Here is a 16655-nt window from a genome sequence, read left to right as displayed (position 1 = left end):
TCCTAACTTTCATTTTAATGTCAACACATTTCTTTTGTTTCTCTGTAATCTCTTTTAAAAAATTTCTTTTAACTTGCTTCATTGACAGTTACACACTGTTTGACATCAGGAAACTGAAATTTGTCTTCCATTTATGTGGAACAGGCTGGTCAGTAACAATGTACATGTTACTTTTTTGTCATGTGGCAGTCATTTAAACAATGGGAATGGCAGTTTTTGTCTCATGGTTGTTTGTTGCTGTTTTCTAGAGAAAAGATTGCAAATCCTTTTTTTTTCTTGCACAAATAATTCGCAAACTTGTTAATCTGCACAGAAATAGAGTGGAATGAATTACCTGTGTCATACAAAAGTGTTGGCATGTTAAAACTTCTTCATTATTGGTAGAATATTGTGGAAAGAAGTGAATTATAGAACAGTCTGGGAGAATAGACTGGCCATGCACTGTAGGCTTACTGTCAGAACTTTAGTTATGAGGACATGTACCATGGGTGTAGATTTGCCCTCGACAACTGGCTACTCATGAATGTCTAATGCCTAATTTTGGAGTCAGCCAGACTACAAAAAAGAGCAGTCGACTATGATTCGGTAAATAGTATGGGGATGGCTTAATGTTTTGTCATTTTCATATGTGGAGTTCAGTTAAATGATAATAGTTTCTTTTTTGAAGTAATGAACCAGCTGATAAAATTTTTATGATCACAATATAAAGTTATAATGTTCTGAATAATTTCCAGTATGAATTTTCACTCTGAAGTGGAGTGTGCATCGATTTAAAATTAATTGGCAGATTAGAACTGTTTGTCGGATCAGGACTTACATCTGGAACCTTTACATTTTCCTGGTAAGTTATTGAAGGTACTGGTCGTGAGTCATGCTTTGATAGCTCAGTCGATATAGAACTTGTCTGTGAAAGGCAAAGGTCACAGGTTCAAGTCCAGCCCTGGCATATGCTTCAAATCTGCCTGGAAGTTTCATTCCAAATAATTATTTCAGTTTCTTTGATGTATGTTTGAACTTATTGCAATAATACACAAAAATAAAGATTGTAAATAAATCATTTGAAGAGTAAGATTCATAACATTATGTACAATCTTTGAAAACATATGTAACCAATCTTGACAGGGTCCTGTATCAAAAGGATGACACTTAATGAATGAAGTAGTAGCAGGATAGTTGTTAAGTTCAGTTCTGTGGTCAAGAGTAACATTTTACGCTGAGACTAAATAAAGTAATGCCAATAATGACAAATCTGAACAAATTAGTTTTCAAGAAACCCAGAAATTACTATTTCCATGTAAAAAATTAAGCAGAATCTGGAGCAGAAATGGAAACTGGAAACATCAGCCTTCTGTGAGCTTTTGAGAAGACTCTTGACAAGAAATCATATTGGCTGTTTGCTTTCATCTCAAGTGGCAACCATCTGCAATCGAGAATGAATCTTTGACAATTCCAGCCACTCATGCCAGCAAAGCATCAGAAAAATAAATGTCAGTCACAGTGGTGAGAGAAAAGCCAACAGCCAATACATCGTAAGTGAAAAAATAAATAAATTAATTAATTAATTAATAAAAAATAAAAAAAATGTACAGCATTTTATTTATTTTGGCAGAATGTGCAATTAGAAAACTGAATTTTGAATATATTTAATGGCTGTGAACAGTTGAAGCTGCTTTACACTTTGCAGCTGGCCATCAGCAAGACAGTCTAGAGCATGAAGAGCAGGGTACCCAGTATCAATGCTCAGCATATGGCATATGAGACACTGCCTCCAAAGTTGTGCGGACACTGGTTTAGTAATGTGCCAATATCTCCAGGGTGTACTGTGGGTACATCAATTTGAGGAAAGTTTCCACTGCCAGAGTCAGCTGCAATCAGTAACAGCATGTTTTTAACAGGGGTCACCATTGCCTGTTACAAATTGTAGCAGGATCACATTACACTAAATCAACTGTGATTTCAATTCCAGACAACAGTCACTTTTACACATCATAATCTATCATCTCAGTATTCTACCAGTAACCAGAGTCTTTGCAAATTATAAGTTCATGAATATTTTTCCCTTTTCTCCTATTTTTCTGTTTACTTTACTTCCTCTCTTCATTGTTTGAAGTCAGTATAAACTACACTTAATGCTGGATGCAGAGAAAATATGTGTGATGTTCTAATGCAACATTTGTAAGGCAGTTTCATGTTGTATCTCAAGTTTTACTTGTATTATTACAAGGGAAGTATACCTAAAGTAGACAAAATGTTTCTTCAGCAGAAGATATCAGTAAGAATATTGTGTAAAATATAAAACTGTAACAAGTTGCAGAAGCCTTTTTAAGAATCTTGGAATTCTTATACACACCTCCCAATACATTTACTCCTTAATGGTTTTTGTTGCCGATGATAAATATCAGTTTCAACAGTTTGTGATATGACCATTCACAGTATGAGACACAAAAATAATTATCATGTAGATTGTACTTCCTTGTCTAGTGTTCAGAATGTTGTTATGTAGGATATTTAACTAGCTCCCATATAACAGAAAGCAAGAAATTGGGAATACTATCAATTTGAAAGAAAAATTTAAAGTAAACCTTGTTAGTAACTCAACAAATTATTTGAGTATCTAGATTCTGGGACTGGAACTGTTTTTTGGGCACATGACAAAAAGCAATGTTTATTAAAAATATTGTATGAAAAATGAATGATGTACTATAAATAGTAGTCAGTATTAACTATAGATGTAAAAAATACTTTCTCCAAAACATACCATTCCAAAAAAGTTGTAAATTTTAAGCTGCCAGGAGCAGCTAGGGAAACTGAGAAAGCACCAGCATTTCTTAAATTACCACCTTCCTTACTAATTTACTCAATTAAATTTATAAGGCATAAGCATGAATAAAATTAATCATTTTAGTGATAAATTTCTTGTCCAGCATGAAGAACATATCTGTGATGATTCCACAACTGTGGTAACGATTTTGAAGAAAATGTCAGCACTTGTTGCACTTTTCTTTTTACTTTAAACCACAATAGGTTTTGGCCTCCAAGACACCCTGCGCCTGATTTATACCAATAGATAATGGCCTTGGGTTGGACCCAAAGCAGTAATGGTTTAAAATAAAGAAAAAATAAAGAAAATTACACCTGCTGCTGACATTTTCTTGAAAATTTTAGTGATAATTTATTGTTAACACAGGACACAGATATAATTTGTATGATGTCTTTGTCTCATGTTAATGTATACTTTCACTCATTCCACATCCTTAATGTTCTCCTTCTTGATGAGATCTATTGACTACTATGAATGAATGAATGAGTGAGTGAATGAATGGTTACTGTATTAGAGAAGGAAAGTTGCTACTCATCATATAGCAGAGATGCTGAGTCACGATAGGCACAAAAAAAGATTCACACAATCATAGCTTTCGACCATTAGGCACAAGTAGACACACGCGCGCACACACACACACACACACACACACACACACACACACACACACACACACACACACACACACACACACACACACACATGCAAATGCAACTTGCACACTTGTCTGCAGTCTCAGATAACTGAAACCACACTGAGACTGAGACTGCAGACATGTTTGCAAGTTGCGTCTGCATGAGTGTGTGTGTGTGTGCGCGTGTGTGTACGTGTGTGTATTGCTGACAAAGGCCTCAATGACCGAAAGCTATAATTGTGTGAATCTTTTTGTTGTGCCTATTGTGACTCAGCATCTCCGCTATATGGTGAGTAGCAACTTTCCTTCTCTATTATTGTTATGTTTCATCCTGGATTTTCCATTGTTTGAATGGTTACTATAATATAAATGATTTATCACTGAAAAATAAGTATGTTCAAACTGTAGATGTAGAGTGTCTGCTGAGATCTAAGAAACCTTGGAGGCCCTAATCTGGCCAGGGTAAACAAGTGAAAGCATAAAATAAATCAGTAAGTAAATGTTTCTGCTTTACCATTACCTGTTGGATTTCCTGGATTTATAATCACTATAGCACGAGGGTTACATACTTTTCTAGCTTCATCTATGGCACGTTGCAGCTCAGCTAGATCCAAGCCCCAGCAACTTTCTTCCTCTAGATAATATGGTATCTAAAAAACAAAATATTGCAAAAGGAATGAATTCCACAGCTCATTCATGTGCAAATTACTGAACACAAAACACTCGTACAGAAAGATTAAAGAAGAGCAAGACCATAATAAATTCACTGACCTGCACCATGTTAAATTCTGAAAGAGTAGCAGAGTATATAGGATACTGAGGAATTGGAGTCATGACACCAGCCTTTTTCCCATTCATTTCTCCTATCAGCAAGTACAGCACCATCTGAAACATCAATATCATTGATAAGAAAATATTTTTCACTTTTCAGTTATTGTTAATTAACAAATATGTGTATGGGCAAGGAAGGGGTTGTTGAGTGGTGTGTGTGGGCATGGAGTGTACAGCCATGTGTGTGTTATCACATTCCTTAACACATTCAGCACTATACCCATACACTATACGAGCACACATGTATCGGCCATGTGGACAGCGCCTTTATCCCATATGGGCACATCTTTTCCGTCCACTGAAATGCGTTTGCTACATGACTGCTGCCTGTAGGATAGCTGTAGTAGTTCACATTTTGTTCACTAGATGCAGCAGCAGTCTATTTACAAGTATCTCTTCACTGAACATGTCGTATGAACGTCAGACATTAACTTTCAGAATTGTCATGGAGGACAGAAACATGCTACCAAAAAGCTTCAAAACAAGGAACCTGAATTCCCCCTTCCCCCCCCCCCCCCCTTCTTTTATTCAAGCAAAACAATGAAGTGAAAAAAATTTTCTTTCACATTTTCTCAGTCTACTGTTAATTGTTTTATTTTGCAGAAGGAAGTCACCAAGCAAAATATATCTCAAGTGGAATTTATAAAAAATAAGAGCTTGGACTTGGTAGCTGCAAGAAGAGACATTATACCCCTGGAACCATCACTAACCATTAGCCTACATAGAAATTTTGTTCTCTGTTTTATAGAAAAGGTGCTACCCACTGCCAACAAAGTAAAAACCACATGCTACTGTGAAGTTTGTTCTGATGAAGGAGGGTAGGAGGACATGTTGAATTGCAGACAGGCACAATGAAAAGATTGTTATATGTTAAGCTTTCGGCTAAACCCTTTACTGGAAATATGAAACACACATGCATTCACATAAGCAAGCACACCTCATAAACAGATGACTGCCTGAGCAGCAAGAAATAGCACTCACGTTTGTAGGTGTTCTTTCTTGTGCAAATATATGTGTGCTTCTCTTTCCTGATGAAAGCATTGTCTGAGAGCTTAATGTGTACCAGCCTTTTTGCTGTACCTGTCTGTTACTCAATGTTTCATCTTTAAACTGAGTAGCAATTTGTCCTTTCCATAATTGTTGATATTCCAACGTGGACCTTCCTGTGTTTGAAAGGAAGGAAAGAGACTGTGTACAAGAAAAGAAAGCAAACTGCAATGTTTGACTTTGTGTACCACAATGTTTTCAAATTACCATTTGGAAGTAAATTATCTATAAATTCCATGTAATCATTCTTGTCTCACAGTATGAATTTTTTTCAATCTGCTTTAAATCTTTGGGAGCAAATGTACACCTTTTCTGGGTGGTGGGGGGCGGCGGGGAGGGGGGGTGGTGTTTTCATGTTTTGGCAGTGCTAATACACCAATACTGATGTGAACATGTGTATAAGCAAGCATATTTCATAATTTATAAATTATGGGGTTTAAAATGCTGCTAGATGTGTGCCTCTAAGATGCTTTACCACTGAGTGATGGTTCCGTCACTTTGCTGGAAAATTACCAGTTCACCTATGCAGTCGAAGGGGAGGGATGGCAGTGCTGAATGTACTAATAATTTAATGACATCACAATTAGAGTTTTGCTACCTTTATGCCTGTAGTCGCGCCACATGTCATGACAATATCCTCCCAAGAGCTTGGGGCACCATCTCTCCTTTCTATAAATTCTGCTACATGTCTACGGATCACTTCAGTTCCAGCAGATTCAGGATAAGACCCTAGAAAAATTTTATGAAGCACTTTTGAAAAATACTAATGTTGCAGTGAACTTAAATAGGTTAGAGTGATTGAAGTAAGTAATTTAGTATTAAAGTCAGTCACACAAACCCACACTGCCACCTGGACAGCTAGCCAGGATCTCTTTGACTCGATATTTTACATCGTAGGGAAACCTGGGATCGTCCAATAACACTGGATATGAAACCATAGCAAGCACCTAAAATAGATACTCCAATAAAAAGACAATATTAATATATATTTATAATATATGAATTTCATTTGGAAGTAAAATTCATTGCAAAATTTTTAATTGTATTTACTAAAGTTACCTGTCTAACAAATGTGATAGGCACTTGCCCCAAGCTATGGCAGTCACCAATGTTTGCTTTAATAACTTCTGTAAATGGTTTCTTGACACCCTGCACAAAACAACCAAACAGTAACAAGTCAGTTAAAAACAACAATGGTTTTTGAATTACAATATGTATAGTACTGACAAGACTCGAACAAAAGAGAGGGGAGGGGTGGGGGTGGGGGTGCGTCGTGTGCGTGTAAGCTTGAGTGGCTCATTCCACCTGTAACCCCCCCCCCCCCCCCCCTCCGCAGGCACACACACACACACACACACACACACACACACACACACACACACACACACACACACACACAAAGTAAACTGTTTAGCTTTCAGTCTTTTGTCATGTGGCCCCTATAACACTAAATAAATGAAAGGTGAGCCACTCACACTGCAGCACACTTAATTCTCTAGCCAAAGAGTTGTAATTCGCAAAACAAGTAATTTTAAAAACTGTGCTGCTCTCAGATTGTCATCTGCAAAACAGAGGTCAGGTCTCCACTTACAGTTACACTTATGCTGTTTCAAGAAGTAAAAGACACTTGTTAATTGGAGCCACACTGAAATTTGTTTACTACAGACACTAAAAATAATCTCATACCATGGTAGTATGAGCCAATGCATAATTAAAAATGGAAATGGGTCTTTAAAAAAAAGAAATTTTTAGAAATGATAGTCTGTCAGTCACTGTTTATTATCTCAAGATTATTGGTTTCACACACTGTTGACAATCTTCAGAGCTGTTAAACGTATAAATATAAATGATAGTAGGATGTTAATTCTGAGTTAAGTATTACAAAGCTAACAAATTTTTATCTTTTGACAAAACTCATAGCTGTAATCAATACATACGTCCTACTGTAAGTTCAGGAGACACAGCTCATTTTCGTAGATTGTTACCAACTTCTTACAGTTTTTATGGTATTATAGTGTTTTTATAATGTTTGTTGGCAAGTTGTCTTTCAAAATTATTTAACTTAGGTAGTATATATCCACTTCAAACAATGGAAAATCCAGGATGGACTGTAACAATATCATCATGAGAAGGGAAGTTGCACACACACACACACACACACACACACACACACACACACACACACACACACACACAAGAGGGAAGGAGAGGGAAAGACGAAAGGATGTGGGTTTTAAGGGAGAGGGTAAGGAGTCATTCCAATCCTCTTAGGGGAAAAAAAGGACAGGTATACACTCACACCACACACATATCCATCCGCATATTATATATATATAGAGGGAAACATTCCACGTGGGAAAAATATATCTAAAAACAAAGATGATGTGACTTACCGAACGAAAGCGCTGGCAGGTCGATAGACACACAAACAAACACAAACATACACACAAAATTCAAGCTTTCGCAACAAACTGTTGCTTCATCAGGAAAGAGGGAAGGAGAGGGAAAGACGAAAGGATGTGGGTTTTAAGGGAGAGGGTAAGGAGTCATTCCAATCCCGGGAGCGGAAAGACTTACCTTAGGGGGAAAAAAGGACAGGTATACAATTGCGCGCGCGCACCCACGTGCACACACACACACACACACACACACACACACACACGCACACACACACACACACACACACACACACACACACACACACACACACACACATCCATCCGCACATACACGGATGGTCATGTGCGCGTGCGCGCGAGTGTATACCCGTCCTTCCCTCCCCCCAAGGTATGAGGGGGCCATCCTGGTACCTATTATCAACCTATTCATGGGTCGCTTAGAGGAAGCCTTCTTGGTTACCCAGGCCTGCCAACCCAAAGTTTGGTACAGATTTATTGATGACATCTTCATGATCTGGACTCACAGTGAAGAAGAACTCCAGAATTTCCTCTCCAACCTCAACTCCTTTGGTTCCATCAGATTCACCTGGTCCTACTCCAAAACCCACGCCACTTTCCTTGACATTGACCTCCACCTGTCCAATGGCCAGCTTCACTCCTCCGTCCACATCAAACCCACCAACAAGCAACAGTACCTCCATTATGACAGCTGCCACCCATTCCACATCAAACGGTCCCTTCCCTACAGCCTAGGTCTTCGTGGCAAACGAATCTGCTCCAGTCCGGAATCCCTGAAACATTACACCAACAACCTGACAACAGCTTTCGCATCCCACAACTACCCTCCCGACCTGGTACAGAAGCAAATAACCAGAGCCACTTCCTCATCCCCTCAAACCCAGAATCCCCCACAGAACCACCCCAAAAGTGCCCCACTTGTGATAGGATACTTTCCAGGAGTGGATCAGACTCTGAATGTGGCTCTCCAGCAGGGATACGACTTCCTCAAATCCTGCCCTGAAATGAGATCCATCCTTCATGAAATCCTCCCCACTCCACCAAGAGTGTCTTTCCGCCATCCACCTAACCTTCGTAACCTGTTAGTTCATCCCTATGAAATCCCCAAACCACCTTCCCTACCCTCTGGCTCCTATTCTTGTAACCGCCCCCGGTGTAAAACCTGTCCCATGCACCCTCCCACCACCACCACCTACTCCAGTCCTGTAACCCAGAATGTGTACACGATCAAAGGCAGAGCCACGTATGAAAGCACCCACATGATTTACCAACTGACCTGCCTACACTTTGATGCATTCTATGTGGGAATGACCAGCAACAAACTGTCCATTCGCATGAGTGGACACAGGCAGACAGTGTTTGTTGGTAATGAGGATCACCCTGTGGCGAAACATGCCTTGGTGCACGGCCAGCACATCTTGGCACAGTGTTACACCATCCGGGTTATCTGGATACTTCCCACCAACACCAACCTATCCGAACTCCGGAGATGGGAACTTGCTCTTCAATATATCCTCTCTTCCCATTACCCACCAGGCCTCAATCTCCGCTAATTTCAAGTTGCCGCCACTCATACCTCACCTGTCATTCAACAACATCTTTGCCTCTGCACTTCCGCCTCGACTGACATCTCTGCCCAAACTCTTTGTCTTTAAATATGTCTGCTTGTGTCTGTATATGTGTGGATGGATGTGTGTGTGTGTGCGGGTGTATGCCCATCCTTTTTTCCCCCGAGGTGGGTCTTTCCGCTCCCGGGATTGGAGTGGCTCCTTGCCCTCTCCCTTGAGGCCCACATCCTTTCGTCTTTCCCTCTCCTTCCCTCTTTCCTGGTGGGGTGGTGGTTTGTTGCGAGGGCTTGAATTTTGTGTTTGTTTGTGTGTCTGTCGACCTGCCGGTGCTTTCGTTCGGTGAGTCGCATCATCTTTGTTTTTTTATATATATATATATATATATATATATATATATATATATATATATATATATATATAAAATAGTGGGAAACATTCCACGTGGGAAAAATATATCTAAAAGCAGAGATGGTGTGGCTTGCCGAGCGGTGGTGTTGGCGGGTCGATAGACACACAAACATACACGCGAAATTCGGGCTTTCGCGGCAGGCGGTTGCTTCGTCAGGGGGGGGGGGGGGGCAGGGGGGGGGGGCAAGAGGATGTGGGTTTTGGGGGGGAGGGTGAGGAGTCGTTCCGGTCCCGGGAGTGGAGTCACTTACCTTGGGGGGAGGGAAGGACGGGTATACAATCACCCGCACGTGCACATGTCCATCCGTGTATGTGCGGATGGATTTTTGTGTGTGTGTGTGTGTGTGTGTGTGTGTGTGTGTGTGTGTGTGTGTGTGTGTGTGTGTGTGTGTGTGCGCGTGCGTGCGCGCGCGTGCGTGCGATTGTATACCTGTCCTTTTTTCCCCCTAAGGTAAGTCTTTCCATTCCCGGGATTGGAATGACTCCTTACCCTCCCCCTTAAAACCCACATCCTTTCGTCTTTCCCTCTCCTTGCCTCTTTCCTGATGAATCCACAGTTTGTTGCGAAAGCTTGAATTTTGTGTGTATGTTTGTGTTTGTTTGTGTGTCCTTCGACCTGCCAGCACTTTCGTTCGGTAAGTCACATCATCTTTGTTTTTAGATATATTTTTCCCATGTGGAATGTTTCCCTCTATTGTGTGTGTGTGTGTGTGTGTGTGTGTGTGTGTGTGTGTGTGTGTGTGTGTGTGTGTGTGTGTGTGTGTATATATATATATATATATATATATATATATATATATATGCAACTCACACACATGACTGAGACAGTCTCAGGCAACTGAATGGCAGTGTGGTTTCAAGTTGGGTTAAGGAAGCTCGTAAATATCTGGAAAGGTTCGACATTCAAGAAGTTCAGAATTTAAATAGGGATACATTTTGGACTATGATTCGAAATTCGGAAGGATTTCAAGTCGAAAGAACTAAGAAGACTGGAAGCACCTGGATGGATGAACAAAAGCAACATCACAGCAGCCATATGAAGGAGCACTGGAGAAAGAGGGCACTTCAGACAAAGAAGAAATAGAATTGGTGATCCTAAGTGGTCAATTCACAAATAAAGGAAATAGAGAAAGCTGAATTTCACAAAGAATCTGAATATGAAAACCATATTATTTCCTACAGAGAGATTTTCATTCTCCCAGGACATCATAATATGCTAGCATTCAATGAGTTCTATAATCCTGCAACAACTGATGACAGGGATGTAGACCTATAATTGTGTGCATTTGTCCAAGGGCTATCTTGAATGATGGGGGCATTTTTGAATTGCTTGGAACCCTTTGTTGTTCTAGTACTTATATGAAACTGTTGTCAAGTGGGAAATAAGTTCTTCATACACATATATTGTATGGATAGGTTGAAGTTTGGTATACTGGAAGTTAGAGAAGTGTGATGACAAGAAAAGCAGAACTTCTGGTCCAAGAATACAGGGATATAGGAGCATGTCTAATAATAAATAGTAAAATAGGAATTGGGGTAAGCTTCCATGAACAACACAGTGAATGCATTGTCATATCACATGGAGCCATTAGTTACCACAACAGTACAAGTTATGCCAACCAATTCTGTAGATGAAGAGATTGAAAGAATGTGTAATGAGGTAACAGAAATTCTTCAGATATTTAATGGACATGAGAATTTAATTATGATGGACTGGAGTATGACCATATGAACAGGACATGAAAGAAAAATAATATGAGAACATTGACTGGGGGAAAGTCATGAGAGAGGAAGACACATGGTAGAATTTTGCTAATAACGTAATTTAATAAGTAGTAGTAATGGGTTTAAAATCATGAAAGGAGGCTACATATTGAAAGATACCTGGAGAGACAGGAAGGTTTCAAATATACTACAGATTTTTAAGACAGAGATCTCAAAACCAGATTTTGAAGTGCATAACATTTACAAGGACAGAACTAGACTCTGACCATAATATATTGGTTATGAAATGTGGATTAAAACTGAGGAATTGCAGAAAAGAGAGAAATTAAGGAGTTTGGACTTCGATAAGTTAAAAGAACTAGCAGTTGTTGAGGGCTTCAAATGGAGTGTTAGGCTTCAATTAACAGAAACAGGAATAAAGAAGACAGTTCAAGATGACTGGGTAGCTTTGAGAGATGAAATAGTGAAGGCAGTGAAGGATCAAATAGCAAAAGAAAAAGAAGGCCCAGCAGAAATCTTTTCATAACAAGCAAAGTATTGAATGCAAAGATGAGGTGACTTACCAAACAAAAGCGCTGGCAGGTCGATAGACACACAAACAAGCACAAACATACACACAAAATTCAAGCTTTCGCAACAAATTGTTGCCTCATCAGGAAAGAGGGAAGGAGAGGGGAAGACGAAAGGATGTGGGTTTTAAGGGAGAGGGTAAGGAGTCATTCCAATCCCGGGAGCGGAAAGACTTACCTTAGGGGGAAAAAAGGACAGGTATACACTCGCACACACGCACATATCCATCCACACATACAGACACAAGCAGACATATTTAAAGACAAAGAGTTTGGGCAGAGATGTCAGTCGAGGCAGAAGTGTAGAGGCAAAGAAGTTGTTGAAAGACAGGTGAGGTATGAGTGGCGGCAACTTGAAATTAGCGGAGATTGAGGCCTGGCGGATGACGAGAAGAGAGGATATACTGAAGGGCAAGTTCCCATCTCCGGAGTTCGGATAGGTTGGTGTTGGTGGGAAGTATCCAGATAACCCGGACGGTGTAACACTGTGCCAAGATGTGCTGGCTGTGCACCAAGGCATGTTTAGCCACAGGGTGATCCTCATTACCAACAAACACTGTCTGCCTGTGTCCATTCATGCGAATGGACAGTTTGTTGCTGGTCATTCCCACATAGAATGCATCACAGTGTAGGCAGGTCAGTTGGTAAATCACGTGGGTGCTTTCACACGTGGCTCTGCCTTTGATCGTGTACACCTTCCGGGTTACAGGACTGGAGTAGGTGGTGGTGGGAGGGTGCATGGGACAGGTTTTGCATCGGGGGCGGTTACAAGGATAGGAGCCAGAGGGTAGGGAAGGTGGTTTGGGGATTTCATAGGGATGAACTAACAGGTTACGAAGGTTAGGTGGACGGCGGAAAGACACTCTTGGCGGAGTGGGGAGGATTTCATGAAGGATGGATCTCATTTCAGGGCAGGATTTGAGGAAGTCGTATCCCTGCTGGAGAGCCACATTCAGAGTCTGGTCCAGTCCCGGAAAGTATCCTGTCACAAGTGGGGCACTTTTGTGGTTCTTCTGTGGGGGATTCTGGGTTTGAGGGGACGAGGAAGTGGCTCTGGTTATTTGCTTCTGTACCAGGTCAGGAGGGTAGTTGCGGGATGCGAAAGCTGTTTTCAGGTTGTTGGTGTAATGATTCAGGGATTCCGGACTGGAGCAGATTCGTTTGCCACGAAGACTTAGGCTGTAGGGAAGGGACCGTTTGATGTGGAATGGGTGGCAGCTGTCATAATGGAGGTACTGCTGCTTGTTGGTGGGTTTGATGTGGACGGACGTTTGAAGTTGGCCATTGGACAGGTGGAGGTCAACGTCAAGGAAAGTGGCATGGGATTTGGAGTAGGACCAGGTGAATCTGATGGAACCAAAGGAGTTGAGGTTGGAGAGGAAATTCTGGAGCTCTTCTTCACTGTGAGTCCAGTGGCAAAGTGATACTTCCAGCAGAAGAAAAATGATCCTAATCCTACTCCTAATGATCCGACTCCTCAAGACACCATCCAAATTGAACCCTGCCTGGAACAGTTCCGTCCTCCGTCACAGCTGGACCCACCTCCTCTTCCTCAAAATCACCCTCTCCAAACCTTCCAGGAATTTCTGACCTCCAGCCTTGCATCTCAATCCTTCTTAAAAAACCTTAATCCTACACCCAACATCACCACTGCTGAAGCCCAGGCTATCCGTGATCTGAAGGCTGACCGATCCATCGTCATTCTTCCGGCGGACAAGGGTTCCACGACCGTGGTACTTGATCGTCGGGAGTATGTGGCTGAGGGACTGCGTCAGCTTTCAGACAACACCACATACAAAGTTTGCCAAGGTAACCCCATTCCCGATGTCCAGGCAGAGCTTCAAGGAATCCTCAGAACCTTAGGCCCCCTGCAAAACCTTTCACCTGACTCCATCAACCTCCTGACCTCACCGACACCCCGCACCCCTACCTTCTAGCTTCTTCCTAAAATCCACAAACCCAATCATCCCGGCCGCCCCATTGTAGCTGGTTACCAAGCCCCCACAGAACGTATCTCTGCCTACGTAGATCAACACCTTCAACCCATTACATGCAGTCTCCCATCCTTCATCAAGGACACCAACCACTTCCTTGAACGCCTGGAATCCTTACCCAATCTGTTACCCCCGGAAACCATCCTTGTAACCATTGATGCCACGTCCTTATACACAAATATTCCGCACGTCCAGGGCCTCGCTGCGATGGAGCATTTCCTTTCACGCCGATCACCTGCCACCCTACCTAAAACCTCTTTCCTCATTACCTTAGCCAGCTTCATCCTGACCCACAACTTCTTCACTTTTGAAGGCCAGACATACCAACAATTAAAGGGAACAGCCATGGGTACCAGGATGGCCCCCTCGTACGCCAACCTATTCATGGGTCGCTTAGAGGAAGCCTTCTTGGTTACCCAAGTCTGCCAACCTAAAGTTTGGTACAGATTTATTGATGACATCTTCATGATCTGGACTCACAGTGAAGAAGAGCTCCAGAATTTCCTCTCCAACCTCAACTCCTTTGGTTCCATCAGATTCACCTGGTCCTACTCCAAATCCCATGCCAATTTCCTTGACGTTGACCTCCACCTGTCCAATGGCCAACTTCACACGTCCGTCCACATCAAACCCACCAACAAGCAGCAGTACCTCCATTATGACAGCTGCCACCCATTCCACATCAAACGGTCCCTTCCCTACAGCCTAAGTCTTCGTGGCAAACGAATCTGCTCCAGTCCGGAATCCCTGAATCATTACACCAACAACCTGAAAACAGCTTTCGCATCCCGCAACTACCCTCCTGACCTGGTACAGAAGCAAATAACCAGAGCCACTTCCTCGTCCCCTCAAACCCAGAATCCCCCACAGAAGAACCACAAAAGTGCCCCACTTGTGACAGGATACTTTCCGGGACTGGACCAGACTCTGAATGTGGCTCTCCAGCAGGGATACGACTTCCTCAAATCCTGCCCTGAAATGAGATCCATCCTTCATGAAATCCTCCCCACTCCGCCAAGAGTGTCTTTCCGCCGTCCACCTAACCTTCGTAACCTGTTAGTTCATCCCTATGAAATCCCCAAACCACCTTCCCTACCCTCTGGCTCCTATCCTTGTAACCGCCCCCGATGCAAAACCTGTCCCATGCACCCTCCCACCACCACCTACTCCAGTCCTGTAACCCGGAAGGTGTACACGATCAAAGGCAGAGCCACGTGTGAAAGCACCCACGTGATTTACCAACTGACCTGCCTACACTGTGATGCATTCTATGTGGGAATGACCAGCAACAAACTGTCCATTCGCATGAATGGACACAGGCAGACAGTGTTTGTTGGTAATGAGGATCACCCTGTGGCTAAACATGCCTTGGTGCACAGCCAGCACATCTTGGCACAGTGTTACACCGTCCGGGTTATCTGGATACTTCCCACCAACACCAACCTATCCGAACTCCGGAGATGGGAACTTGCCCTTCAGTATATCCTCTCTTCTCGTCATCCGCCAGGCCTCAATCTCCGCTAATTTCAAGTTGCCGCCACTCATACCTCACCTGTCTTTCAACAACTTCTTTGCCTCTACACTTCTGCCTCGACTGACATCTCTGCCCAAACTCTTTGTCTTTAAATATGTCTGCTTGTGTCTGTATGTGTGGATGGATATGTGCGTGTGTGCGAGTGTATACCTGTCCTTTTTTCCCCCTAAGGTAAGTCTTTCCGCTCCCGGGATTGGAATGACTCCTTACCCTCTCCCTTAAAACCCACATCCTTTCGTCTTCCCCTCTCCTTCCCTCTTTCCTGATGAGGCAACAATTTGTTGCGAAAGCTTGAATTTTGTGTGTATGTTTGTGCTTGTTTGTGTGTCTATCGACACACATCCTTTCGTCTTCCCCTCTCCTTCCCTCTTTCCTGATGAGGCAACAATTTGTTGCGAAAGCTTGAATTTTGTGTGTATGTTTGTGCTTGTTTGTGTGTCTATCGACCTGCCAGCGCTTTTGTTCGGTAAGTCACCTCATCTTTGTTTTTATGTATAATTTTTCCCACGTGGAATGTTTCCTTCTATTATAAAGTATTGAATGCAATTGACAAAAGGAGAAAATACAAAAATGCAGATGGTGACACAGGCAAATGCACCAAAAATTAGTTGTATTTGATGACTTTAACATTAATTTATAAGTAGATGTGCAAGAAAAGGAATGTTGGAAGAGGTTTTAAATTACTATCTTCTAATGCATAATTTGTACTTTCCAACCAAAGTGTAGGGGAACAGTAGCACTTCTATAGACAACATTTTTGTTCATTCTTCATTAATAGAGCAACATTCCATTAGTAAAAGCATAATTGGGCTTTCAGATCATGATACACAAATTTTAACATTAAAAGGGATTTGTGCATGATCACATTTTATATGTAATTACAAACTGTTTAGAAGTGTGTGACGAACAGCACAAGGTTGAGCGTTTAAAGTCAATATACTGTAAAAATATTACTGTTGCTGGTAAGTGAAATATATGTGCAGTATTTAACAATAACTTTCTGAGTTTAACAGGTGAATTAAATAAAAACTTTTTTTTTTCACGGAATCATATGACACTCTTAGAAAACAGCTTTTGATGACTGCCATTTGAAATAAACTTCTTTGT

General features: G+C 41.7%; 1 protein-coding gene across 2 annotated transcripts in view; it reads right to left on the bottom strand.

The window, feature by feature from the left end:
• LOC126475109 (alanine aminotransferase 1-like) overlaps positions 1-16655 on the bottom strand; it is a 66960-nt gene that overhangs the window by 33424 nt on the left and 16881 nt on the right. For both annotated transcript variants that reach the window (XM_050102692.1, XM_050102693.1), the window contains exons 2-6: positions 6393-6482; positions 6172-6280; positions 5932-6062; positions 4227-4340; positions 3976-4105 (exon numbers count right to left, since the gene is read on the bottom strand). In XM_050102692.1, the coding sequence (XP_049958649.1) occupies positions 3976-4105; positions 4227-4340; positions 5932-6062; positions 6172-6280; positions 6393-6482 (574 nt within the window). The remainder of the gene's footprint in view (positions 1-3975; positions 4106-4226; positions 4341-5931; positions 6063-6171; positions 6281-6392; positions 6483-16655) is intronic.

Source organism: Schistocerca serialis, chromosome 4 (genome assembly GCF_023864345.2).
Source record: "Schistocerca serialis cubense isolate TAMUIC-IGC-003099 chromosome 4, iqSchSeri2.2, whole genome shotgun sequence".
NCBI classification, from domain to species: Eukaryota; Metazoa; Arthropoda; class Insecta; order Orthoptera; family Acrididae; genus Schistocerca; species Schistocerca serialis.
Note: the sequence above shows the minus strand (reverse complement) of the source record. Positions and strands in the feature narration are given on the sequence as shown.